The sequence below is a fragment of the Festucalex cinctus genome, chromosome 13 (assembly GCF_051991245.1).
Source record: "Festucalex cinctus isolate MCC-2025b chromosome 13, RoL_Fcin_1.0, whole genome shotgun sequence".
In the NCBI taxonomy this organism is placed as follows: Eukaryota; Metazoa; Chordata; class Actinopteri; order Syngnathiformes; family Syngnathidae; genus Festucalex; species Festucalex cinctus.
The window spans coordinates 10,572,378-10,599,951 of record NC_135423.1 but is presented as its reverse complement, the minus strand read 5'-3'; the positions used below and the strand labels follow the sequence as shown (position 1 = coordinate 10,599,951).

The 27,574-nt window shown below is 38.6% G+C and overlaps 1 protein-coding gene across 2 annotated transcripts in view; it reads right to left on the bottom strand.

Annotated features, from left to right (window-relative positions):
- Nucleotides 1–27,433, bottom strand: part of ptgir (prostaglandin I2 receptor) — a 30,089-nt gene extending 2,656 nt beyond the window's left edge. The window contains exons 1-4 of one of the 2 annotated variants that reach the window (XM_077542082.1): nt 26,644–27,433; nt 21,590–21,659; nt 20,679–20,868; nt 17,652–18,610 (exon numbers count right to left, since the gene is read on the bottom strand). In XM_077542082.1, coding sequence (XP_077398208.1) covers nt 17,652–18,497 — 846 coding nt within the window. In that variant the 5' untranslated portion in view covers nt 18,498–18,610; nt 20,679–20,868; nt 21,590–21,659; nt 26,644–27,433. The remainder of the gene's footprint in view (nt 1–17,651; nt 18,611–20,678; nt 20,869–21,589; nt 21,660–26,643) is intronic. The other variant, XM_077542083.1, reaches the window with a different exon arrangement.
- Between the last annotated feature and the right edge of the window lie 141 nt (nt 27,434–27,574).

Here is a 27,574-nt window from a genome sequence, read left to right as displayed (position 1 = left end):
AAAGATGACACCCTATTTGTTTCAGGTTAACATTTTTCCGCTTTTATGTTAACAGTATTAAAAATTTGGGGGAAATATTTTATTGTACATTTACAGCAGTTATAAAATGTGAGAGTAATTTTTTTTGATTAATCATGATTTAATTTTTGACATCATGCAATTAACTACGATAAAAAAAAAAATGTGACTGAAGTTGCCGTAGTGAATGCTTAAAAGACTCAGTCAACGTGTTTTAATAACTCTAATTTGAAGTAGATAAACTGTAAATAAACTGTAAAATTTTGAACTAATTTTCTGTACTGTTACTGTGCTGTGATTGGCCAGTCTGCATGTCTGGGGCACAGCTCAGCAAAAAACCAAGTTAGACAGTTGTAGTCGTGTTGTTTTCCTAGTAAGTATCCTACCTACTTCGAGTGGTAGCTAATGGACAAAACCGCAAACTGTGGCCAAGCAGAGGCCACGCAGCCAGACAGCAGCAGCTGGAAGCTCAAAAGCAGGCAACAGCTGGCTCGCGAAGACCGTTTCTCACCTCATTCTTCTGTTCTATCAACAAATCTCCATAACCTCTGTGAAAAAACAACAAACCCTGCAGACCTCAATGACAGATTGTTTTTTTCAGTCCTGCCGTAAATGTTTCCCTGTTGCTAGGGGCCTCACTCCACCATGCACGAATTAGTTGATGACAGATTAAAAAAAAAACCCAGCAAGAGTGAGTCCAGCCCCGAGTCCACATTTAGGCTCACACGGATGTGGTCACCCCTGAAACGTGGGAGGGGTCGGGTGGGGGAATCAAAACAACAGCAACTCTCTATTGAAGCATCATACACAATCCCATGGAAGAGCGTTGTCATCCAACATGTGTCACACGGCCCAAAAAGTGGAAGCAAAAACAACGCCCATGTGTGTTTCATGGTTTTAAGGAAGTTGTCCTTTTGAGTCTGTTGACTGGAGGTAGTTTTGAACTTCTTGAGTTTCACAAGCAACAGTGGTCTGCTGTCACAATCAGAGTGCCAATTTGCTGCTTTGGTCCACGTGCATGCAGACGTAGCTTAGATGATGAAACTAGCAACCGGCTTCATTTGAGGAGCAACTTTATCACTTTGAGGCGCAATTTTATTTTTATTTTTTCAGGTATTTCCCAGACCTCCACCAAACACCATGGCGGGTTGCAGGTTTGCGGTCCCGCTATTCCACTTTTTTTGTGTGTACAGTTAAAAACTATTTTGGTGTACATTCTCAGAAAAAAAAAAGGTGTAATTTCATTTTTGAACACTAGATGGCATCACATTTGTTTAGTTTGCAATGGTGTAAATTCAAAGAAGGACACAGGAATTAATGTACTGTATTTCAGCCAAGGTTATTACAGTTGACGAAAACTAACAAAATACTAAACCTGAAAAAAAAATATGACATAAAATGTGCTTTCATCTTTTCAATTAATATCATAGAAGAAATTTCTGGGTTTATTTTAAATGTATTTATTTCTGTATTTCTGCATGTCAGTACAGAAGAAGATCAAATAGTTGAAAATTGTAGTTTACTGTACTTTATAACATATTAAAAAAATATTTATTACACATTTAAAAAAAAAAAAAGCGAAAACTACTAAAATCAAAGCAAGCATTAACAAAACAAACAAACAAAAAAACACTAGCTCTTAAACCAACCTAATTCCAAACAAGTCATAATGAAATAAAACTAATTTTAACGAAAATTCCATAACTATAATAATCCTGGTTTTAGCAACAAGTCATCTTTTGTGGGAAATTATTGAATATCATCTGTGGCAATCTTTTATTTTATTCATTTATTTTTTTAAGCTACAGTAAGCAATTGGGTTCAGTTCATAATGCACATCTTTGGGCATGATTAGATTTGTTTCTTTGGGGTTTGTTTACTGTAAACAGAAGAATCACTTTACTGCAGTTTGCACAATATTTTTGTGTCATCCTTGCTCTTTAAAAAAAAAAAAAGAAGTGAAGTGCTGTAAATGCTACAAAAACATGCCTTTAAGAGTATCTAAATTGGGTATTTCTATATATCATGGATTACTGTTGTTGCGCTGTTAGTTCCCACCACTGCATAGAGCAATTTGTTGTCTTGGAAATGCACGTCATCATCCATCATAAAGTGTTGCCAGAAAGCTCATCATGAGCTTTGCCACCCTGCGCTGTTACCTCTGCACGTTCATACCACGCAGCCTCTTATGGTTCTCCAGGCGGTTCACAAGCAGGACACAAATCTCAGCTGTCAAAGGCGGTGGGGACACAAGTGTTAAGGTGTCAGGTGGTCTTTAAACAGCAGAATATGAATGTGTTTGGCCTGAGGCTGAAGCTCACGAGCCCCATAAAGACACGGTCTGGAGGTTGCCAATTGGAAAGTACATTGTTTGTTTTGTACACTCACGCACACTCATTTTTCATCCTGCCATCGTCCAGCAGCGTCCACAAACTATTACTGCGTGTCCAACAAGAAATATTTTCCTTATACTCCCTCAATCATCCGGTCATCTTAAACCTGAGTTGTTCTGTTGGATACCATTCAAAAGCTTTGGGGCTCAACATGCTGCACACAGGATGGGGAAATAGTTTCTAAATACAGTAAATAAAAAATGAAATGATGCAAAAAAAACAAAAACAAAAAAAAAAAACAAATCTGATAAAAACAATGAAATGAGAAAAATAAGTTCAACAACTAAAAGTTAAACAAGCAGAAAAACTTCACTGCACTGAAATAATTAAAGTAAAATAAATAATAAAAAGGTATAAAAAAATAGCTAAATAAGTAAAGTATCCCTTTAATTATCGACAAATATGAACTTTTCACTGATGAAAATGGCTCAATGAGTCAAACATCCCTTTAAGTTCAAGAAAAAGTTAGATAATAGGAAAAATGAAGATGTTTAAATGTGAAAATGCATGAAAATAAGGCACAAGTAAAAGAAAAATATTTATTTTGGAAAAACTAAAATAAAATAAAAACGTACTCTTAAAAAAGTGGCAACTAAAATGTTTCATTAAAATAAACTAATATGAAGAATATATTTCCCCAAAAAAACCCAAACATGAATGTATAATAAATAAATACAAATGTGTAAAATATTTAAAATAATTAACAACAGCCTTTTACTAGTTAAAAGGATTTTCTTAAAACTTTGAAAATAAAATTGTATCGCACCCCATGAGATACGTCTCAAATTATCTTTCACTGGCAGATGCACACCGCAAATATGTTAGTTGGGTCAAAACATTCCTAAATTCAACAGAACCTGGGGAGCTAAATGTTTTTCCCCCTCTCATAGGTGTGATTAGTGTACCTAATGAAGCGTCCCGTGAGTGGATCTTAATGCGATTGTACACAGCAACCACACAAAGCGCACTGGAACGCTGCCCAATCAGCAAACACATTAATGAATGTTTTTGTCCAATTATTTCTGCCGTGAGTCATTGCAGCATCACTTTGCTTGCGCTCACACCTCCACGACATCTGGCCACTTTGTCTTCAGTTTGGTGTGTTCCGGCCGAGACGCGTCATACAAGCTGGCGAGGACGTCCGCAACTTCCAAGAAATGGAGCCCCGCTAATGGACGTCTACAACGTTACACGTTTCACTGTCTGTTAATTCCCCAGCTCAGACCCCGGAGGGCTCTTGCCTGACTTGCTTGCTTCCTGATTCTCTTTGACAGTCCAATCATTACACAGCTCGCATATTCACACACACACATTACTGGCCTTTTAGTGAGCATCATTTACAACAGTGCAGACACAAAGATCCTTTTAGAGGCATACTTCCAAGTACTTCCGCAACACACAATGGAATGAGAGTCAATACAAGAGATGCATCCCATACTCTCCCAAATGGCCAAAAGGTTCAACATTGGTTTAATCAAATCATACATTTTCCCACGTGTGTTTGAGAAATTGTGTTATGGTCACAGGAAACCAAGGTTGAAGTTGACACCAACTGCTCATCACCAAAAGAACACCATAACTTAATTAGCACAAAAAGTGTTAGCACAAAACCTTCATGCTTCTGCATGAAGAGGGAAAAACAGGTCAGGAAAAGCCTGCTAGAACAGCTGAACTTTATTTGAGTTTAATTAGAGGTCCTTTAAATGGTGGCTTGTGTATGCTGACTCGCCTTTAACTCAAGTTTGAAAGTGACTGGTTAAATAAAACATATATTATAAGCGGGTGTGCACACTTCTGCAACCACATCATGTCAGTTACTTAGTTTTACTTCCATTCTTGAAAGGTGTCACATTAACGGTGGGAAAAGTTTGGAAATGATTTATCTTGGTCTTTCTCAAGTGTGTGCAGATTTTTATAGCCACTGTAGATGATATTTGTCTGTCTGTACATGTCAGGAAAAGTCGACGAGTACATCAGAACTTTATTTGGGTTCGATCGGAGGCATCTATTGGTCTATCAAAATGAAATTGTGGAGGGCTGTCCAGGTGAAGGAGATCATTTTTACACCATATTTAATATATATTTCTATATTTTTGCCAAATATGTAGACTTTTAGAATTTTCTTTTCCGCAACATTTCTCAAATTTCCCTAATATTTTTTTGCAAATAGAATACAAAACAAACCATAATAATTTGAGCATAATACGCCAGGAAGAGCCGACTAGAGCAGCTAACCTTATTTGGGTTTAATGAGAAGCATTTCAAACTGTAGTAGGTGCCAATTTAGTTTTACATTTCACCATTAATACTTAGACACAAGTGTGTAAATGCTGAGTGTCAGTGTTGGTGGAAAGGGAGCACCATTACGTCGTAAATAGTTTCTGGCCGTTTATTGATCCGCCGTGTTTAAATTGAGTTTACTCACTTAAGAGTTGAAAGCAGCATAAATCATATACTGTGTGTGTATTCTCTGACACTACGGACTCATTATTCTGGGGCCAAAATGGCAGAGCTGCTCTATTTTTTTGAACTGTGAATAATAATAATCATATTGCAACTAATACTCATGTTCAGACACTCGCACGCACACAAAAAGAGGAAATGAAAATGAGCAAAGAGAGTGAAAACCCCCCTAGTGTTGAAACTGGGTTAAGTGAAAGGTGAAGAAGGAAGCGAGTGTTGAATGCGTCCACAAAAAAATATATATATGTAGTGCATATTTAATTGAACAATGTAAAATTTCCATTGAGACTGGTGCATTAACCTCAAAGGTAACCTATTATGGAAAATTGAACTTTGTTTCCTCTTGTTTATATTTGATTTATGCCAAGAATAGATAAAAGCTAGACAAATTTGCAATTTTTGTTTAGCAGGAAACACTTTTTATTACTGCGCATGTGAATGTGGCAAGGAACTTGAGTCACGCGATTTAACTCGAGTCAGACTCAAGATGCCAATTTTAGGACTTGCTACTTGCTTAGCTAACAGTTATGGCTCGACGGCAAACTCACTCGAAAAGAGCAACTTTAAAATATTTGCACTTTGAAAGAAAAAAAAAAAATCCAAAATATTTATGCTGTTTTCTTCCCTAAAACTGATCGATTAGGAAATTTCATGACATTGAGGCTGAAATCTTAGTTGGCTTGGAAATCCAAAAGTTGGTCAATCCTAGTTCCAGTAACAGCACTAAACTTGGCTTAACACATGCAACACTTTAGCTCAGTCGTTCACATGATGCTGGCTAAAATGAAGTCTGTACAAGTGCTCCTGGCCACCAACAGTAGACATTTGCGGTAATTGGAAGTTGTACTTTTATTTAGAAGAGTGAGTGATGCTACTGAGGTAGGCATAAAGTCAGTTCTACCATTCATGTTCTTGTAGCTGGTAAACATTAGCGACGGTTCACTGAGCCCTATAATCCACAAACCACAGAACCTTCCACAGTGCCTGGTGGTAATTATCCCCCCTTTCCTTTGTTTTGTTCGTTTTTCCCTTTGTTGTCTGCATGACTAAGTTGACTTTTTCAGAGGGGGGGAAAAAGTAATGCAACACCAAAATGTTTTGGAAAGAAAACAGATTTTTTTTATCACTCTGACACTGCCCAATGAGAACAATTACTTTACTTTTGATGAAGATCTCAGAAGATTAGAAATGACAAGACAAGAAGTCAACAGTTCTTATTTTAAATTCAAATATGAACATCTGGAGAAAATAAAAAAAAGAAAATGGCAGAACTTGTTACATTAACAAGACCACATTTTCAAGTGAGCAAAAGTACGGTAAACCCCTCTGCATCACAGGTTCTGGGTTCCCGCAATTTCTCAGATTTTTTATTTTTTTTCTGTTTGTGTTATAACTTTTATATTGTTCTTTATTTTGAGGTGCTAATCCACTTCTGGCCATAAGAGAAGCATGTCCATCCATCCATCCATCCATTTTCTTGACCGCTTATTCCTCACAAGGGTCGCGGGGGGTGCTGGAGCCTATCTCAGCTGGCCTTTGGGCAGCAGGCGGGGTACACCCTGGACCGGTTGCCAGCCAATCGCAGGACACACAGAGACGAACAACAATCCACACTCATCACTCATAAGCACACCTTGGGACAATTCGGAGCGCCCAATCAACCTGCCATGCATGTCGTTGGAATGTGGGAGGAGACCGGAGTACACGGAGAAGACCCACGCAGGCACGGGGAGAACATGCAAACTCCACCCAGGAAGGCTGGAGCCTGGACTCGAACCCGAGTCCTCAGAACTGGGAGGCGGACGTGCTAACCACTCGTCCACCGTGCCGCCCAGAAACATGTCTTGACTTATTTTTGCGAAAGAGATTAAGAGATAGAATTTTAGATGTCTCAATCCTCGTCCATCCTGCATTTAACACCTACAGAATGCAAACGCTGTAGGTTCATTTTATAATGTACATCTTTGGGCATGATTATTGATGTAAACTGTGTGCTAGTATCTTGTCTACTGTAAACACCAAGTATTTATGTTGATTTCACTTATCACGGGGGTAGTCTGGAACGTAACCCAGAGCCAGCTAAAATTGTGTTGTATGGTGGCAGTGCAAAAAATTATTCTGTTAATATTTGTAATAATCTACAGTACACTCTTCTAAATAATTTCTAACTAAATACAAATAACAAAAAAATGTAAACATATATGTTTAAAAATAATAATTTTGTTCCATATTATAAAACATCAGGGTTTCATTCATTTTAATTTTAATAATTGATTTATTTTTATACTCAACCATTATGGTGTTGTGCAAAACATTCTGTAACGTTTACGGTTTTATGATTGCCACATTTTAACCCCTTTCCATAATCTTTGAAGGGAACATTGGAAAGAAAGAGGAATTTATGACTGGACATTAAAAAAGGAACTAACAAGTTGTGTGGGCAACTTCTTTTCACACTTAAATGACAATTCAGTAGGCTGATGGACATTTTTATACTTCTCATATGTTTTTATGACATGAGGGTGTTGCATTTCACCACAATGTGTCTTGGCCAGCTTTTTATTGGCTCAATCTCATAGTACTGATAGTGATAAAGCTGGCATCCTTAAAACAAATTCTCTGCTTTGCTGCATTTGACATATCGCAATCATTTCATCTCAAAGCAAAGCAATCCTGTGCCGATAAACGTGTTGGTCTTGAAATTCTTGAGAAAAATGAGTCAACTTCTGTTGACTCATGTAGAACGCAGAAATGTCAAGTATGAATAAGAGTGTTTCAAAATCCTTTCTGACCCATATTATATTTTAAGACATGTATTACATGCCGAGGAGCGCTGACTTGCATCTAAAGCTGGATTTACTCAAACTAGCTAAAACGCATGCGTAGTGGACAATGAATCAAAACGTATGTGAATATTTTTGTGCGCAAGTTTGAAGTGGATTGTTGACACAGATACTCTTCAGTCTAAGCAGAAGGCAAGCAAGGACATGAGCCACATTGATAAATGATATCAACGATAAGGATCTGAAAAGTCTGAGCATATAAAAAACACAGTTGAGACACAGCTGGGACGAACGCAAGGCGCCAACAAAATGACTGGCAGCAGAAAGAAAATGAACGCTTTATATAAAAGAACACAAAATCATTCCTGTAATATTTTGCACGATGCCAGTAAACAGTGAGCTCATGTGTCCTTTTCAACACGCGCTTTGATTGACGTCGCTGACGCAGGTGGGAGCCTTTTCAGTAGCGCCTTGAGTGTTTCATTTTTTTTTTATGTAGTTGAAGCTCATTTAGTTATGACGGTTGGTTGCCGAACAAGTTTCTGTCAATCATGGACAATCCCGAGAATGACTGCTGCACAACGCCATCTCGAGGCAGATGAACAATCTATCTACAGTACCTATCTGTCAGGCTAGCTTTTTATAATGTACACAAAGCCTATTTTTAATAGGGTGACCACATTTTCAAAACTAAAAACCGGGACGCTACAATTTCACAGAAAATCAAATATACAATTAAACGTTCACCAGGAACTATTTGAAATAAATTTAATCGCGAGTGAATCTGGTGACTGGGTCTTGTGTTATTCTGGTACTTTAGCCAATGCTAAATGGTATGTTAGTTGACAGTTAAACAGCATGAAAGAAGACAATAAACTCACCATTATCATCAATATTATTTTTCGGTAATATTAGAAATGTGCCACCAGAAACGGTCAGCTTGTCTTCAATCTGCAGCATTAGGCTAGTTAGTTGAACTACTTTTCCCATGATTTCTTAGACACATAGTCTATAGTAATTTACGTAGTTCTAGTTCCGGCATGACGGAAAAATGGGACGCCAGCTAGCGATTAGATACGGATGAGAGTAAGAACATAAATGTGAATGTGAAGGTAAATAATTTAACTGTTTTTAACAATTAAATTCCTTTTTAATCACTCCTAGCCATTTTCACTGAAGCAACCCCCTACGCTCGCGGCTGTTTTACTGGATTTAGACTGATTTTTCAAGGGCCACAGAATATTGTGTTCGATTGCTATAAAAACATGTAACCAACCAAAAGAAAGATTACAGTCTCTTCTTTCATCAGGAAAAAAAACTTATATTTGTATGCTTCCGTTCATCAGCAATTAGCATTAGAATATAGCCAAATTTCATCATTATTTACAAACCTGTTGAAAACACTGGGTAAAAGGAGCTTGTTGCAACATGGCCATGGCCCTAGATGATCTCTTATACTCAGATGCCACCTGCTGACCGTTTATTTGTAATAACTACCATTGCTTTAAGCCACCTCTTCAGGTCAGATGCTGCATCAAAACCTTCTGTATGCTCTAGCATTAAAAAAAACGGATAAAAACGTTTTTGGGACCATGGCAATATTTAAGATAGAATGTTTTTATACATTTTTGGGAGCAAATGAGTTAATTGTTAACACATGGTCCAAACATTTGGGTTGCTGACTAGACTAAGTAAAAAAAAAAATTAAAAAAATTAAAAATTGGGGGGAATCTGTGTAAAATTGGGAAAAAAAACAGCGGTGCTGGTGAAAACTGCCGGGACTCGAAACACAACAATCAAAGTAAGACTCTCGCTTAAATGCAATGTCTAGTTATTGTAATTTAGAATTTTCTATCCACATATTCATCCATGGATGTTGCCTTTCCCCCTGGCATCTGTATTTTGGCCTGTTTTACTGCTGAGACTTGAAAGAATTAACATCATTTCTATTCATTACAAGTACAGGAAATATGACCTGATTTGTGTATTTTGTATCTTAGGGCACCATTGTAGTAAGTGATCTGAGTCACCATGGCAACAATAAAGATGCGATTATTTATGAGAGGCCAGTTTACCAGGCACATTGCTTTAAAGCGGTTATCTTGAGGTCACATTTTTAGACAGTGTTGGCTCAATAAAGGTTGAGTGAATTTGCATCTCGTTTGCAGTCTTTGACCTTCATCCATCATCAAAAATGTCCTGCGCAGCTTTTCATCACCATTTAATGGAAGCCTTTGGGCCTGGCTGCTAACCTCATTACAATGATCAATTGTTCTTGAAGTCAATACGGTCAACGGACAAATTGCAGGTAAGCTTATCTGCAAATCAATGTTTGCAGCCGTCTTCATACTCTTGGTAAACATGTTGAATGGAGGCTTAAATGTCCTTCCACAAAGAAGGGGCATTCCTAATTGTTTAGAACACATTACGAGAATCATCTTTCCTCCCGTGGAAGCTTTTCTTTCTTTCTTTCTTTCTTTCTTTCTTTTTTTTTTAAACAGGCGGCAGCTGCAGGACAACAAAAGTGCGCGGAACAAAGACGACCACTTTCACCTGAGCCACGCCTATGCTCTTGCACATCAGTGTCACGCTTTGCTCTGTAACACATGCATGGTTACAAATGGTTGGGAAATGGATGGAAATGGCATTTAAAAAAACAAAAACAAAACAAAACAGTACTATAGTGCGAGTTATCTACACCATGTGGATGGGAACGTTAATGAACTTTATGCACTCTAAACGGACTGTGAGTGTTATAGCAATCTAAGGCCACCCTTTTTTATATTTTGCAATATCAACCAATTTTCCGTTGCAGAATGCACACATGCTTTTGTTTATGTACGTCTGCTTCCTGCTTAGCCTGTCAAGTCGTTCAGATTTATGAGGTTCAACTCTCTTGAGGAGGTCGCGATTTAATGCCTCCTCTTACACAATCGCATCATACCAAGAGCTCCTCAGCCCACACAAGGATCATTTCCCCATACTCATGTCACAAAAAAACGAGTTCTTCTTTTTCTTCTTGACATTCTTCGATAATTTGGTAGCTGAGAGAAAGAAGGATGATGTGTGCGGCTCAGGTTGTGATGTATTTTCTGTAACGAGAGAACCAGCAGCAACCGCAATGTAAATAGTATTTAATTTGGACTTGTTAAACAAATGACTCAATGGTGGATTTTTCTGTTTGTGGTATAAGGAAGAGGAGCAGTGAGAGTAATTTACCCGCATTTGTTCAGTACATTTTGTTCTTTGATTTTTGACGGAAAAGACTTGTAAAGCATAATAGCAGCGTTTTAGAATATGTTTAAAGAAACACTGACGTAAATTGTAAGTTTCCACTCAATGTGAAGTTAGTTTTATTAGTTTTAGTCATTAAATTAAATTAGTGGTTAACTTTAACAGTGTGGCACACAAATGCAACAAATCTCAATGTGGGCTCCCTCTCGTGGTATGTAAGAGAATCACTGAATTAAATGCTCAAACTGAAGATTGAGCCTAAGTTTAGACTGTTATTAGCTTGAGAACATCACATGACCAAACTTTTTTTATTTGTTGTTTCTGGTGGGGGGCCAGCGTGCTTCCATAGTTAGAGTTCAGTTGTATCCACCTATTGAGTAGAAGTCATTTGCATTCAATCTTTTAAAACATTGAGCTATAATTCTTTACGTGCAATAGATTTTGTATTAATGTTATTTGCTTTTTTGCTTTTCCCCACCTCAAACTTTCTTTACAAAACAGCCGAATTCATCTCATTACTGCTGCTATTTATTTATTTATTAATCCAGCACTTTTACTTTAAACTCGGCGTTCGTTCGCATCACCCAACTCTAATTGAGTCAATATTGTCGTGCTGACTGAGTCACTCAAACAGCAGCAGCACTTAATGGAAACCTTTCATCGCGACACCAAAACATTAACAATTTCGGTGAGTTTCCATTCTAATGATTCACATTAGCTGAACATATGACGAGTGAGGACTTTCCTCAACAAAGTCTTCAATAAAGATGGGAGGGGATTTATGAGTATAATCGCATCTAGGCCCTTCAAATAACACTTTATCGAGCTGAATATTGACTGATGGTTACCATGGAAACAGTGCTGATGCTGCTAGTGGAGGTGGGCGTTCAATTAGTCTGTACCTGTCCCTAACATAATGAGTGTGATGAGGAAAAAGAGATTAATTAAAGATAAATGGCCGAGCAATTGCCTCCAATATTCCAGAAAAATTGATTCAACTGTTGATTGTTTTTCTAATTCATAAAAGCACAACAGAGTCTCTTCAGGATGCCTTTGGAAGCCTAATAAATACATAATCACAATCCCAGGGACTAATATTAACACAGTGTATTCACTATGTGAAAGAGACATTTTATTAGACAATTTACTGCTGCTATTAGCTTCTGATTCTTATCTATTCGTTTCCACTTTAGTTTTACCTTTAAAGTTGTGAGTGGAACGGCTACAAAGTGTTATGTAACATGATCACACGTTTTAAAAAGCTAACAAAGCTATATAATCGTATTGACTTAATGGCACGGAATATAAAACGCTGCGCGTGAACGACACTCCTGTTTTGCAAACAAATCAAACGTTCTTTCACAGGCCATCTGCGCTGATAACATTCATTGGCCATTGGTTAAAGCGGTCTTATCTCTACAAACTGTCCACTGTAATCACACTGTGAGCGCCGCATAATGTCACTGTAAGAAAAGTAGCGATGATATTTTACATTCAAGCTGTTAATTTGACAAGCCTGAGAAAAAACAAGTGATGCGATAAGAGAAATCCTGAAATAGACACAAAAAAGCAATACTTCCCTAACTCTTCTCCCACAGAGATAACATCTACTGTAGTGCCTTGAGATTACTGGAAAAAAAAATACCAATCATAATTATTTTTAATTGATATTGAAATCACAATTATTAAACATGATTATTCATTGATTTCAAAAGTTAGTATTTTCAACTATCAAAGCTTAACTTTACATATAACTAATAAGACCAACCAGAAAATAAATTAAGTAAGATAACAGTTATATAATCATGGGGGAAAAGAAGAAAAATATAATAATAATATAGCATGTATCGCTCTTACTATAATTAGTTATATAGTACCAACATAAAATTCACATTCAAATAAAACGTTTTTCTTTCTAGGAAAGATTTGTTCTAGCTATAAAAATGTATGTTTTTCAGGTGCCTGAGTAACTGTAAAACAGAGTTGAGCCAAAGACAGCAAAATTGACCATTTGACAGATAAAATTGCTAAAAAAAAAAATTAATTAATAAAAAAAAACATTATATATATACTGGTGCCTAAATTGTCCTCCAATTCTGGAATTCTGTACAACAGTCTGTAAAAATAGTACCGTACTCAAGAGACAAAATTATCAAAAGCCCCTCTGATGAAGCATGACAGCAATGACTTTGCATGGCATGACATGGCATAACACAAACTGTCTGAACATCTGACAATCATGCATTAGAAATACAGAAATTTGGATTATTGTTTTGCTCTGAGTCAATGCAAGATTTGTGTGGTTGTGAGAGACAGTTTCATGAGGCTGATAATAACTGCATGTTTTGTTGTTGTTGTTTTTTTAAATCAAATTGTATCTCCCATTACTATCAAAGTATTTGTCTGGTTTCGTCTACTGATGGTTAAGATTTTCTCTAGACAAGCACACAGACAGCAATAAAATAAGACATTCCACAGCTAGACCAGGCTTACGTTACTGCAAGACCGTTTCTTTGTGATGTACTTCAAGTGGTTTCTTCAGAGCAGCAACAGGTTAAACAGGTGGAAACCAAGTTGTCAGCTGTCTTTGAGAATGTGTGAAGCAACTCACGAAACCAAGCTCTACTTTGACAACCGCTGAGCTATCTAAGCGCTATAAACATAATAATCAGGGCAGATTTTTAGTATTATTCCTGTTCCAATCCAAGTCAGCAAAATCTTAAACCATGATTTTCTGATGCGGGTTTAGGATTTAATTCGATATGGTATGGCTCAGTTCGAGAGGGTAGGATGCAGTTTGCTAAATGCTAATTTTGTTGTCATTTCACATACATTTGAATGAACTTGTCAGTGCTGAAAATGTGCAATTTCTTTCTAATATATATCTCTCCAATAAAAGGCGATTCGATACATATGCCAATATATTTCAAAGTGGAACGATTCAGTTCGATTCGGTGGTGTTGCATCTTAAAAAAAAAAAAAAAAAAAAAAAGATTTTCCGGTTTAAATCGGTTTGTGTTAAACCCTAATTACACTGGTGTGCTCAGAGTAATTTTTCCCAAACTGCTCGGAAAACAGTCAGTGCCAACAATCACTTTTTTCATTGTGACAGTTCCTTTTCATTTTTCTTGGCGTGCTTATTGGCACACATCCACTAAAGCGAAGAAATTTGTTTGCTGTCACCCACGCAGTAATGTTATATAACCACAGACCATTGATGTAGGCCAAATTAACGTGTTAAGACACCTGTGTGGTGTAGTGATATGCGAGGTTAAAAGTCCTACTGGAATTGGGCTGCGGCTATCAAATACTTTGTTATTTGGCTATCTTACAGAAAATTCAATTGAATAATCGAGCATTCAACTTTTAACCCCCCTAAATTTAAACTGTGCAGTGTGCACAGCAGAAAACTGTATTTCTTTCTCAAGAAACAGAGAGAGAGATTTTGGCTCTGAGAGTGACAAAGTGACATCAGAACCACGGGAGTGATTTTGGTGATTAAAAGCATATTTGAGTAAGCTTGGTTTGTAAAAAATTGGATCAATAGGGACTGCAATTATGTCAGGCTGTCAGCATCAAAGTGTGTAGTCATTTTCGGCAATGGTACTGCCTTTGAAAAGGAGTCAGACCGATCCAGACAGACACTAGCTTAGCGGCTAGCTGCTAGCCACTATCTGCTAATGCTTGGAACAGATGCTGAATTCTACAATGTGAGTGTAATGATTATTTTTTTTTTATCCTTAATTAAGGAATGAACATGATTTAAGGATGACGTTGTATTGATGTTGGTGCCAACAGTTTGTGATGGCAATTTAAACTTAAACTGGGCTCCAACTTCCAGCTAGTACGATGAGTCAAGACGGCCGCTACACCACCATGTGCTGCCATGAACAATTTAACATAATAAAAGCATACCAAGGTACTGATGTCCTTGTATTACTGTATTTTTGGAAGATTTCATTTGGAAGTTGGCTTTCTCACCACATTGGCAGTGCTACCGTCATATAGCGTTGCTATGGCTAGCTTGACTATCTTGCACACCGAACAAACAGTGTAGGAGGACCAAGTTTTCGATTCAACGATTGCACATTTATGTGACACATTCAATATGCTTTCGTGGAATACCAAAATGTTGTGGATTCTTGTTCCCAAATACTATGCAACCTGATCCCTAAAGCAACATTACTCATTCCCAGAAGGGAACAAATTGAGTCATTGATATGCTGCTCTAGTTAACATAAATAAAACCATTGCAGTCTAGATAGCCGAATCATGCATCAAGTGCAGTCATCTGTTTCCTCACACATCTGTTTGCAATAGTGTGAACCTATTTCATGTTGGTCATGATGTTGCAGCTGGCCTTCTCATGCGTTCTTGCCGCCACCACCGCCGTCTCACAGCTTTTATGGCTACGCCCATGTGAATACAGGACTCGGAAGTCAGTAATGATCAGTTTTGGATGAGTGCGACCAGAACAAAAGGATCAGTTTCATAACATGAAGCAAGTGAGACAAACAGGACCGCATCGGAACGTCAGAGGCCGTAATCCACGGTGATGTCACAAACCTTCCCTCAAACGGGCCTCTCAACTACTTGACATGTATGATCTCGTTCTTGGTGGTCAGCTTCAGTATTCACCACAAGCAGAAAATGAGACCTTGCTTGGGTGAGCAACAATGAGCAGAATCGAGCACTTTTAATGCTTCCCGTATATGATCTGAACATAAACCTCAACAATGGAATTACATTTGCATTCTAAAATTGTTTTTTTTTCCCGTGCTTTGGGGCATGCACAAGACGCTGATTAACCTGTCATCCTTGGGTTCATTTCTTTTTTAAATGACACTTGTCAAATGGTTCCACTTAAAAGCTCAAGATTGATGAGCACACATACGCATGCGCGCACACGCACACACACAGGCAAAGCGCCAGTGTGGTGAATGCAGCGACATTCCTAAGGCACACCTTTTTTTCCCTTGTCAAATTGTACAACTCCAACAACCACCTGCACCTGAACACCACCAAGACCAGGGAAATGGTGGACTTCCGGAGGACCAAACCTCACCATGAATTGGTTCGCATAAATGATGTCAGTGTGCAGCTGGATGAAAGGCTAGACTGGGCTGCCAACACTGACGTCCTTTGCAGGAAAGGACAGAGCCGCCTGCATTTCCTTAGAAAACTGGCTTCTGTTGACATTTGCAAAAAGATGCGGAAGATGCTCTACCAGCCTGTGCTGGCGAGCGCCATTGTAATGCAGTTGTGTGGAACTAGGGAGGCTCAATCATGGGCACAGAGTTCAAGGGCCTGATATACTTGGCGGAAAGGATGAGGCTGAACAAGCTGTTGTCCATCGTGGCCAATTAAAATCCTCTACTGCACATCTACAGGCAGAGGAGCAGCTTCATTGATAGGCTGAGGTCACTTTAAAGAAGGAAACGCTACAATCACAATCCCTCCACTCTGGACTGCACTGTCAGGAGCTTACACATATCACCTTTTTCCGGAACTTCAGACCGAAAGAAAAACAAATTGAAAAGTTTTAAAATTCTCATATTTCCAAGTTCTTCATATGCTACTCTATCTATCTATCTATCTGCAATCCCCGACAAGATTCTGCTCAAGAAATGTACACCGTTTTGTTATAATATATTAAGATCACTTTGATTATGTCACTCAAAACTGAGCCTTTTTATCCATCTAAGGACACAGTTGAGATCTTGATTGATTGATAGCTTCAGGCCTTATAAGGTGGAAAAACAAGACAGCAGTGAAATGGAGGAACGTCAACCAGTGAGAAATAACAACGATGATGTAACAGCTTGGAGAAGCAAGATTCCTGGTGAGTGCTTTGTGTCATGCGCTAGCCTAAACACCACCTGCTTTTGGCATTCAAAAATTCTCTAAATCTGACACAGCACATACAGGTAAAGTCTAATTTACTATACAAGTGAAAGCCCATTTACTCAGTCTATTTTTTTTCCAGCTAACGTTGGCTAATTTTTTTTTACTTTTTGTTTCTTTTAATAAGTACTCTAAATAACTGACAGATCTTTTTTTCTTAAAGCTACTGAACTCGGAAAATTGAATTTCGACTCACTACTGCCACCTATGGCCGAAACATGAAATTGCATTTTACATACGTACATACAATGCGCAAATGACGTCACATCTGGGAAATTCAATCCCAAATCCAGTCTGAAAATAATTGGCCAGAGGCTTGCAGGAGTTCTCATTATGCTAAGGCGTTAATCTACTAATTAGATTATGTTTCAGTCATAAATGGTCAAATAAAAAGGCTATTGTAAAGATACGTTTGGGCAATTTCTTACAAAGTGCAGCTTGAAGTACATTTTAAATCATGCAGGTTTGACTCCCGGCCACTGTCTGTCTTGAACCCGGATAGAAAATGTGCGGGCATACATTAAAAGCTGTACCAAATAAAACTTGAGTGCACTGCTATGTACCAGTTTAAAACAAAAATTGTAGAAGATAGCCCAATGTGTGCATAAAAAAAAAAGGCTGGTAAAAGTAGAAGTACTAATTTAACAATTTTTTTTTTATTTTTATAATTTAACTCCTTTATTCAAGTCAAAGTAAATAAGTAGAAAAAGTTGTAACTTCTGGTTGGTTAACCATAGTGAGCAATTTGAAATTCCCTTTGACAAATGTAAACCAACTCCTGCTTTTGGTTGAAAATGTTGTTTAAAAAAAATACGCACAGACACACCCACACAAACTAAGTAGAATATGTACTTACCGTCAGAGGCAGCGAACAGACGGCAAAGATGACAGTGATGAGCGCCAGTAGCACCAAGTGGTCCATCTCCTCGTCGCCCCATCCGAACAAGGCCAGGCTGAGCTTCCTCCTCCTGCCCGCGGATCCGGCCGAGCCCCGCCGCATCAGCTGGCTGCGGTGCATCTGGCAGAGGCTGGCGATCACCGAGCCATTGCAGGCGAACACGGCCAGGATGATCAGTGCCATGAACGAGGAGTACGTCAGCGAGAAGGCCTGCACCCGCTCGGCGTTGGCGTCCCCCGTTGCGTCCATGTCGATGAAGCACCACGTTCCCGGGCAGTACTGTCTGAACTTGCCGACACCGGCGAATGGCAGCAGGCAGAAGGCCAGGGAAAAGAGGTAAATGGCGACGAGCGTCACCTTGGCAAAGCTCCGCCGGATGTGCACGGAGTAGAAGTACGGGTGACTGATGGCCAGGCAGCGCTCCACGGCCATGGTGCACAAGATGAGCGTGGGCGCCAGGCCGAAGAAGCTCATGGCGAAGCCGAAGAGCTGGCACAGGCTCTCGTCGCCCAGGCCGACGAGGGACACGTTGCGGGCGTAGCAGATGAAGACGGGCGGGCTGAGGAGACAGGTGCCCAGCAGGTCGGTCAGGGCGAGCCCCGTCACCAGGATGGAGAAGACGGACGACGTGGAGCGGTGCTCTTTGCGGTGTACGCCCAGGATGAAGAGCGCCAGGAGGTTCCCCACCACGCCGGCCAGGAACATGATGATGCTGGTGGCCGGCTTGCTGTCGCCTTTTACTGTGAGGCTCCCGTTGCATGTGATGTTGGGACACAGTCCGTCACACGCCATACTCGTGTTCATGGATGAGTCACTGGAGGGACTCTAAACGGCTCCCAGATGTTCAAAGAAGCAACAGGGCAGTCTTGGTTTCATTTGGAGGGCAGGGCTGGTCAGAATGTTCTCACCAAAGCCTTCTGTGGATGGGAGCAACAATATTTACTTACCACACACAGACTACTCACGAAGACGATCGGCTTTTGGGCAAAATTTCAAGATGAACTTAAAATTCTCCACAACTTTTACTGTGAATTCAATTTGGCTCAATTTTTAAAAGGATGTCCAACTGTTAAAAGAAGAAGCTACATATGTAAATATGAGTCTGTGCATCTTGCACGCAACCCACAGGAAATAATAAGCAGAGGTAAAAAAACCTGAAGACGCATGAACCACTTTTGGAGCCAGGAGGAAACGACTACTTTATTAGTTGCACGCATGTTAACGGGTTATTCCAAATGTTTCCAAAACCAGAATTTTGACCTTAACCCAAATTTTGACTGCATGTACTTTAAAGCGTAGTCTGTGACTCCTCCGGTCGTTCTGTCTTTAATGTAGCTGATGGCACTCAGACACGCTAACCTCAGTGCCCACTTCGTTCTGTGAACATCCTGTCTAACACCTCACAATGACAAGTTAATTTTGATCTATTGCTAGGTATCACCTTGGTCATCATGATGTCAAAATAGGAATGGCATGATGACGAAGACAATTTAACTAGCACGTCAAATTGATTCAGTAAGGCCAAATCACAAATTCTGCTGTTTAGCTTTTTAACCTGTAGAAGCTCTTGGGCATTTTAGGTTCATCCTGAAATTTCATGTTAAAGTAGTAGTGTATCCCTAACTTTCTGTGAGCAGTGCATAAAAACATGTCCAACACAGTTCTTTGATGTTGATTCAATCTTAACTAATCTGCTGTTGATAGCAGCTGTGACAAATCATCACATGTGCTGTGGGAACATCAATATGATCCAATTTCAATTCATTCTTTGCATGATCCAGACCTACTCACAAAAGGAGAAAATCTGCAACAGAGCAAAAAATCTGAACAGAGACCACAACAAAACACGTATGGTTTTGATAGTTTTTCCCCCTCTCCAACACAAACACAAACAAATACTGTATCAATTGTATCGCGTGTTAGATGCCTTAAGGAGGTGAGGTCGGATTAGCTGGCGTCGTGTCTGATGTCGGCGAAGGAGCTTGGCTCGAGCTATACCGAGTTTGCACGTGAGTGTCTGCGCAGAGGCAGGAGCGTGCTCATTGTGTTTATCTTTTCCTGTTCGTCCAGCTATTAATCAACTGAAAAGTGCATCAGGACTGTGGGTCTCCTTTCCCAAATATCGAGGGCATTATAGTAAGTCTACTGTGAAGACCTATTGAAATGACCCCTATAAATTGCAGAAGTAGATTTAAAAACAAAACAAAAAACTGAAGTAGCAAGGCCACAGTGGATGATCTCTTTGTTTATCTAGCGACGTATTGTGACTGGCAAAATGATTAAGTGCTCTTCCACTAAACTGTGTACCCACTTGTTGCCATTCATATAACATAAATAGGTCCATATTTTAAACTGAGAGAGTACATGAGTAAAATGAGACAAGATCATTATTGTGAGATTTTTTCAACATGTAAATACGTGACTATTGCTCTAAAGTACATTAGTTCAGTTACAGAAAATCCATGCAGGCCAATGCTATGGCAAAACTGCTTTGCTCAGCATTATTTTGCTCAAAACTAGTGATCAAGAAAATGTACCGTAGTCAATTGACTATTCGTTAAGGAAAAAAAAAAAAAAAAAGAGTATTCTCATTAACTTTGTCTACAAATGAAAGAGGTTTCACAAATAACACAAATTGTTATATCCAGCAAATGCAGAACCACAAATATCAATAGAATCTTACTCTTGCCACTTAGAGTTCATGAAGTTCAGTCGCAAATCTGCCTCAATTTGTCCATTTAAAAAAATTAAATTAAAAAAAAATAAATAAATAAAAAATCACACACGGCTTTTTGAATGGCAAACTGGAGCCGACAGAAAATATTAGCTTACAGTAAGGACATTTCTTTACACGCACTGGAATTACTGCTCTGTATTGAATATATAAAAAAAAAAACATGTTATAAAGAAACAGAGGTAAGAGTGCAATCCCTAACAATGCACAAAGCTTTCAAATCCAATAAAAGAAAAAAAATGACAACTCACTTTCCCATGGTGGTGTTCTTGGGTGGTTACGTGGATCGGTCCACATGTGAGGCACGCTGAAAGGAAGGTTGAAGTTTGAAAGCAGCGCTCAGCAACACCAGTTTGACTGCTCTCTTGCTCTCTCTCTCTCCCTCCCTCGCAACCTCTCATCCCGCCTGCTCTTGTAACACCACACCTACTTTTTGCAACACTGTTGCACCAAAGGAGAAACAAAACTGATTACAAACGAGAACGGGAAGTGAAGCATGTGAAATGCAAATAATATTGATTTTATTGGATTGCCTCAGTTGAGTTTTTCTGATTTTATAAGGCAGGGGATTTTATTTTTGTTTGTCTTAATTTTTAAATTGCTGTACTGTACATTGTACTGTATAGCCTTAGTGCCTTCATGTTAATATCATACTGTAAATGCAATATTGTATTATTGATTGATGTTTTTTTTTGGCTTTTTAATTGATGTGTATTTAACATGTTGTTCTGCAATGCCCAACTGTGGAGTGGAATTTAAAACCAGCATTAGCTAGCCTCCGTATGCATCACATCAAGCTGTTTGTAACATTTTTTAATCAGTCGGCAACTGTTTGACCACTTTGTCCATGTCAAATAAAGTTATTATTAGTGCTGTCAAAAGAAGCTAAAAACAAACAATAAGTAGTTAATTTCTGCAGTAATAATCTTTTGTTAAATATATTTTTCATGCATTGATGCAATACAATCATGGTAATTTTTAATTAGCCAAAACTACAACTGTGATGATTGACTGGTTCACTGTTTGACAGTAAATTTCAATGTCAAATGTTCATGTAACTCATGAAAAAAATGTGCAAGTTGGGTCTGTCATATGTCAAGGTACCGGTGTATATTATTTCATCATAAAAGACTTTTAAATTCAACACCAGAATGACATATACCTGGAATGTAAAGCAAAAGATCATCATGCTCCTGTGAAGCTTGTCCATTCATGTGCTCCCGTATTCTTTGCTTTTCACGACAAGTAAACACAAGCGCAGGGGTGAGACAACTCAACAAGGAAAAAAAAAAACCCACACATATGAATAGAAATGATTGGAAGTAATCACATTCTGCCTCGTTTCCTGCTGCCGTCTGTTTGCGTAATTGGCCAAAAACACAATTAGAACAAGACAGTGCAAATGTTTGCTTAATAGGGATCAGGTTGCTTCCTAAATTGCACTCGCCGCATGAACATTCAAGTCTTGCAGTACAATGAGGATTTTGGTGGGATGTGTGGGTTGAAAAATGTATTATTGCCATGTGGATTTTCCCAGGTTATGGATGACAGGCTGGCTCAGTCTAGACATGCATGCCAAGGAGCATTTGCAAAACACACACGAGATCTGAAGCATGGATCTAACGTGGGTCTTGACAAGTTCTCATTGCTGTATTACAACGTAGACAGTAAGCTTTACAAACAAGCAGACACTAAAAGCATGTGGTTAATAAGTAAAGTGTTCACTTTCAGAGACAGGAAGCAAATTTAATGACTCGGCCTTAATGCTATATTTAAAAGCCAGTGCAGTAAACCCTGAGAAGGGGTATATTTGGTGTTAAAGGAAATGAGCGAAAAAAGAAAAAGCAGCACACACTTGTTAATTATTATTATTATTATTATTATTATTTTACTTGTTAAAAATAGTGACCACCCCGGCACAAACCGGGTTGGTCACTTGGAGATGGTCAAAGTAAGAAGGGAGGGTGTCGAAAAACACTTGTGCGATTAAACATTATTTTAGTTAACGAAAACTAACGAAATACCTAAAACTACAATCCAAAAAACAATTTTGTTAACGAAATAAAATAAAAACGAAAATGCTTTTAAAAAAACGAAAACTAATAAACTACATTTTATGTTCACAAAACTAACTAAAACTAACTACAATTATAGAAAACATGTCCTTCGTTTTAGTCTTTGGTAATTAATTTAGTGCATGAGCCTTTGGGGATGATTTCAAATGTGATTTTTAGTAGATTTATTTTGATAAAAACCAGAATAATGACGATTGAAAGTATGTCACACAGAAGTGACATCATCTAGCAGCAGCCAATAGAAAAGCACCTTAAGATGACGTCACTCCCATGACGTTTTTTTAAATATTGCGCACAAGTAATACACATTTATTTAAAAAAAAAAAAAAACTAAAACTAATACTGAAACTAAATAAACTAAAACTAAGCATTTATTAAATAACTAAAACTAATCAAATCAGAACCAAACTGAAAAATAATTAAAACCAACTAAATGTAAAAAACAAAACTCAAAATTGAATAAAAACTAAAATAAAAAATTCCCAAACTAGAATAACCCTACTGCCATATTACAAATACATTGGTTTATGTACTGTAGCATTTTTGTAAATATGCAAAGGCACAAATAAATTATTTGTATAATTTTTATGACTAAACACAATTTCTCTTCATAACATTAGCCCTTGCGTCCCTCTGATTTTCTGTATGTGGCCCTCAAATGAAAAAGTTTGGACACCCCTGGTTTATACAGTTGTCTGCTCGTGAGGTGGGAGGTGCAAGATGGCCGCACTGTGACTTCGACGGCTTACATGGGCGTGTACGGGCTATCGGCTATCCAGTCATACAGGGTGTTCCAAAATGGTTGACCCCATTTCGTAGGCCAATAATTTTGACAATTTTCATTGGAATGTCCTCAAATTTTCACAAATTTTAACCTTAACCCTTGGCACGAGCTCAAATACCAACTCGACGTATCACAGGCGGCACTCATACTAAACGCTTGTGAAAATCTGTCATAGAACCAACAAATATTTGTACTTTTCTTTGTAAATTTAACCAATAAAACTTATGACTTTCAACATAAAGTGTATTTAGTTTCATTAAGATCCATCAAGTAGTCCCGGAGATATGGGCATTTGGAATGGGGTCAACCATTTTGGAACACCCTGTATATTCAGGTCCATGTGACGGGTATAAAACCAGTATGTGAACAACATTCTAAGACGTGTATGAATTGCACTTGTTTCTAGTCTAGAAAACAGCATGCCAGTTCTTTTTTTACAACAGAAAAACATCAGCTTTAAATTGCTGGCTTAAAGTATAAAAGTTAAGGCGTGTTCAAGTTTTTATGTTCTTCTGAAAAGAACAACAAAGCATTTAGTGAAGTAGTAAAAGGGGAAAAATTAACTTTGTTCACTTGATTGAAAGCAGTCAGAAATAAATGAATTCTTTTTAAGGAGTCATGAAGATTACACCACTGCTATATTGTCTAACTAAAACATTTTGCATCACCATGGAAGCGTCCATCTGCAGTTCATTGAATGTTCTTAGTTGATGTCATTCCATATTTTCGCTTGGTTGATGACTGCCTGGAATTTTGAAGACTACCAATATCATTTTGCTCACTTGCTGTGCTTATGACAAGTTCAAAACGTACTGAACTATGCACTAGAGGAGTCATTTTCCTTGTTTCCATTTGATTTTTACAATAACAAGCACGATGGCCTAGTGATTAGCATATTCACAGATCTTACGATTCGAATCTCAGGTCTGTCCTTCCTGCATGGAATTTTCATGCTCTGTTCACATGCTCGTGCACGTTCTCCTGGTACTAAAACAACATACCCGGCCACATAAGAGGTGTACAAAATGGGTGGACGGAAAATTTGACATTGTTTTTTTGCTTTAGCATTCAAAGACCTGGGATCAGCGTTAACTGACGGTAAATGAATATCATGAGCGATACGTGACCTCAATATGGTTGCCGTGAAGAGGTTTTGATGAGCACCACCCACGCACTACCCGAGTGGTAGTGTGGAAATTACCCAGAGACAGCCAGGACTTCCCCCATCCTACAGACAATTTACAGACAAAAACGAAATTAGCCGGTGCTGACTCAATTTTAGGTCATTTAAACCCTAATGGAATCTGAGAATGCGTTCTGCAGAAATGAATCCATAGCTACTTACAATTGTGCTAAAAAGGACACAATTCAGGAGTTGCGCGTGACGACTTTCTTTTAATTCTGTTTATTTCAAACACATAAGAATATAATACAAAGAAATGAGCAAGACACGCCAAAAGTTCAACTTTTTGCAAGGTGTGCGTCTAGTCATATATGGCATAAATGTTACACAACGTTTCAGAAAAAGACCATCATACCAACAGGTAATCATGATGGCAGTAGCGATGGTCTAGGGCTGTTTTGCTTCGTCACCACTTGGATGACTTGCTATGGTTGATGAACTATGAGTTTTAGCTTTGCATTGAAATACTACTGCTTGTTGTGAAATGAGTTCACTGTCACCTTAGCTGCGCTCACGTGTCTATTTTTTTGCTCGCAGGTCAAAGCCCAAAAAAAATAATAAATAAATAAAAATTGATGAAAGACTGCTCATATCGCGAAAAACTCGTCAGTCGGATCATTTAATTTTTCAAGCCACCACTGTACTGGTAATTACGGAAGACAATTAGGGCCAGTGAAGAGAAAAAAAAAAAAAAAGGTTGGCAGCATTCTGACTTTATTCTCAGCATTCTGACTAGTCACTTTATTCTCAGAATTCTGACTTTAAAGTGACAAATCTGACTTTAATCACAAAATTCTGACTTTAAAATGAGAATTCTCACTTCAATCTCAGGATTCTGACTTCAAAGTCAGAATTAATTGCACTTTCGTCAGAGTGTGGTTAGTGTTGGCGCTCAACCTTGACATGAGAGTGGAATAATCTAGGGGTATTCCTCTTGAATCATTAATGTCAGTTGTGTGCTGCAAAACAGGAAAGTCAAAATTCTCACTTTAAAGTCAGAATTCTGAGAATAAAGTGAGAATACTAACAGGGAGGGTTTCAGTGTGTTTTGTACTAAAACTTGTCAGGTTCTCCAACTTCAAATATGTAACGAAAGAGTAAAAAAGTTAATAGTGCTTTCAATAGGTTTGTTAATCAAGTTAGGAAAGTGAATTTGACAGTTGGGGAAATGTGCGATTTTCTTGTTTTCCTGCTGGCTTTGCCAGTTTGTCAAAGGTGTCTTGTTTCATTCTGATTAATTGCACTTTTGCCATAATGTGGTCAGCGCTGGCGCTCAACCTTGATGTGAGAGTGGAATAATCTAGGGGCATTCCTCATGATTCATTGTCAGTTGTGTGCTGCAAAAACAGAACAGTCTGGCCTGGCACTAAATAAATCATGAGTTGGTCGTAGGACCTAATGTGAACAAAATAATTATTTTTTTGGTTCATTAACAAATGATTATTATTATTATTTTTAAATATTAACCGAGCAACTTCGGCAAATACTCAACTAAATAAAGTCAATAATTTGACATTACTTGTTCAAATTAGTGGTTCATAAGGACTTAGCGGAGTCAAAGTCTTAACTGCCAACTTATGCTATAACAAACATCCTCCATTACGTATATCATACAGTATATATTCAATTGAACCGTTTTATGGATTATTGTAGTTTATTGCAGATGCGCCTTTATTTGCCTAGAAATAATATCCATCCATCCATCAATCAAATATACTTTATTTCATCTTTTGTACATTTGTTCCCATTTCCATGTAAATTCTACAAATTATAGGTCACATTATCCTCTAACAGTGTCATTTAATTCTATCCTGTCAACTTGTCAAGTATTGAAAAGCAAAAGCAAACAACTCATTTGATGTAACGACGCCCCCTGGTGTAAAAGCTAAGATACAATCACTAGTGCGGGTAATTTGACTTGATAGATGGACCTTAATAAAAGACCCACCTCAGTAGGTCCCCCTCTTCCTCCCTTAATTGCATGTATTCTTCATGTTCATCTGAGGTCTATAGCTATCATGTGGACAGCCAGAGGATAATCATTTCCGCCTGTTACGCTGCACTTGTTATTTTCCTGCTGAGCGTGCGCCTCTTCCCTAATTCGCCTCCTCTATCTGCTTAACCACAGCGGACGCAAATAGCGCTGGACCGCACGTCCAATCCCATCTACTCACCTCTGAGGCCACCTCGTCCCATTGGCTCGGGATTCCGCCTGTCAAAGGGAGGCCGCAGGGGTCGCGCGCTCTTTTGGTCGCATTTGGAGCTCGACGGGGCTAAGGGTCGTGAGCCCCGGATGACCTGGATTTACACACTTGGCTCCGGCAGCAATCCCATGAGCCACTAAATATAATGCCAGGCTCTCTCCAGTGAAGGGCTTGGGTGACTCACCATGACCCGGTTTGAGGCGGAACGATCCCCAACGAGAAACGTAATCAACTGGCAGGGAAAGAATATTGAGAACAGTAATTCAGAGACAGCACAATCCAGAGCTCAGCAAACTAAAGCTGGGTACTCAGACAATCGGGCCAAATTTGAGCATTTCCCTCCCTTTAGATCTAAGTAAGTCAGCAAGAGGCAGATTATCGAATATCTCTGAAAGATTACGCCAAGCGATTATCCTGTGGTGTGGGGTGTGTTATAAGTGAATTTTCCCTCTCCACCTGCTTAAAAATCAGTTGAGGTAACAATCGTAAATGTTAAACAGTGTGCAAACATTCACATAATCACGCCTAGTTTGAGGCCAGTTCCCTTCCAATCAACGTCAGCAAAAGCCCGATTGTCTGAAGTCTTAAAACGATTATCTTTTGGTGTGTGATGTTTTAAGAGTAATTTTCTTTCCCCAACAGGGTTTGACAATAGTTGAACAGAGTACTCACTTTCTAACAATCGGGCCGTTTTGAGCCCAGTTCCTGCCCAATCAAAGTCAGCGATAGCCCGATTATCAGATGTCTCAGAAAGATGACCATGAGCGATTATCCGGTTATGTTTTAGGATTTCCTGCCCGACCTGCTTAGAAAATAGTCATCAATCATAAATGTTAAACCTGTTCAACATATAGGAGTGTAAAATGTTGCATGTGATCATAAGTAGACATGGGAAATTCAG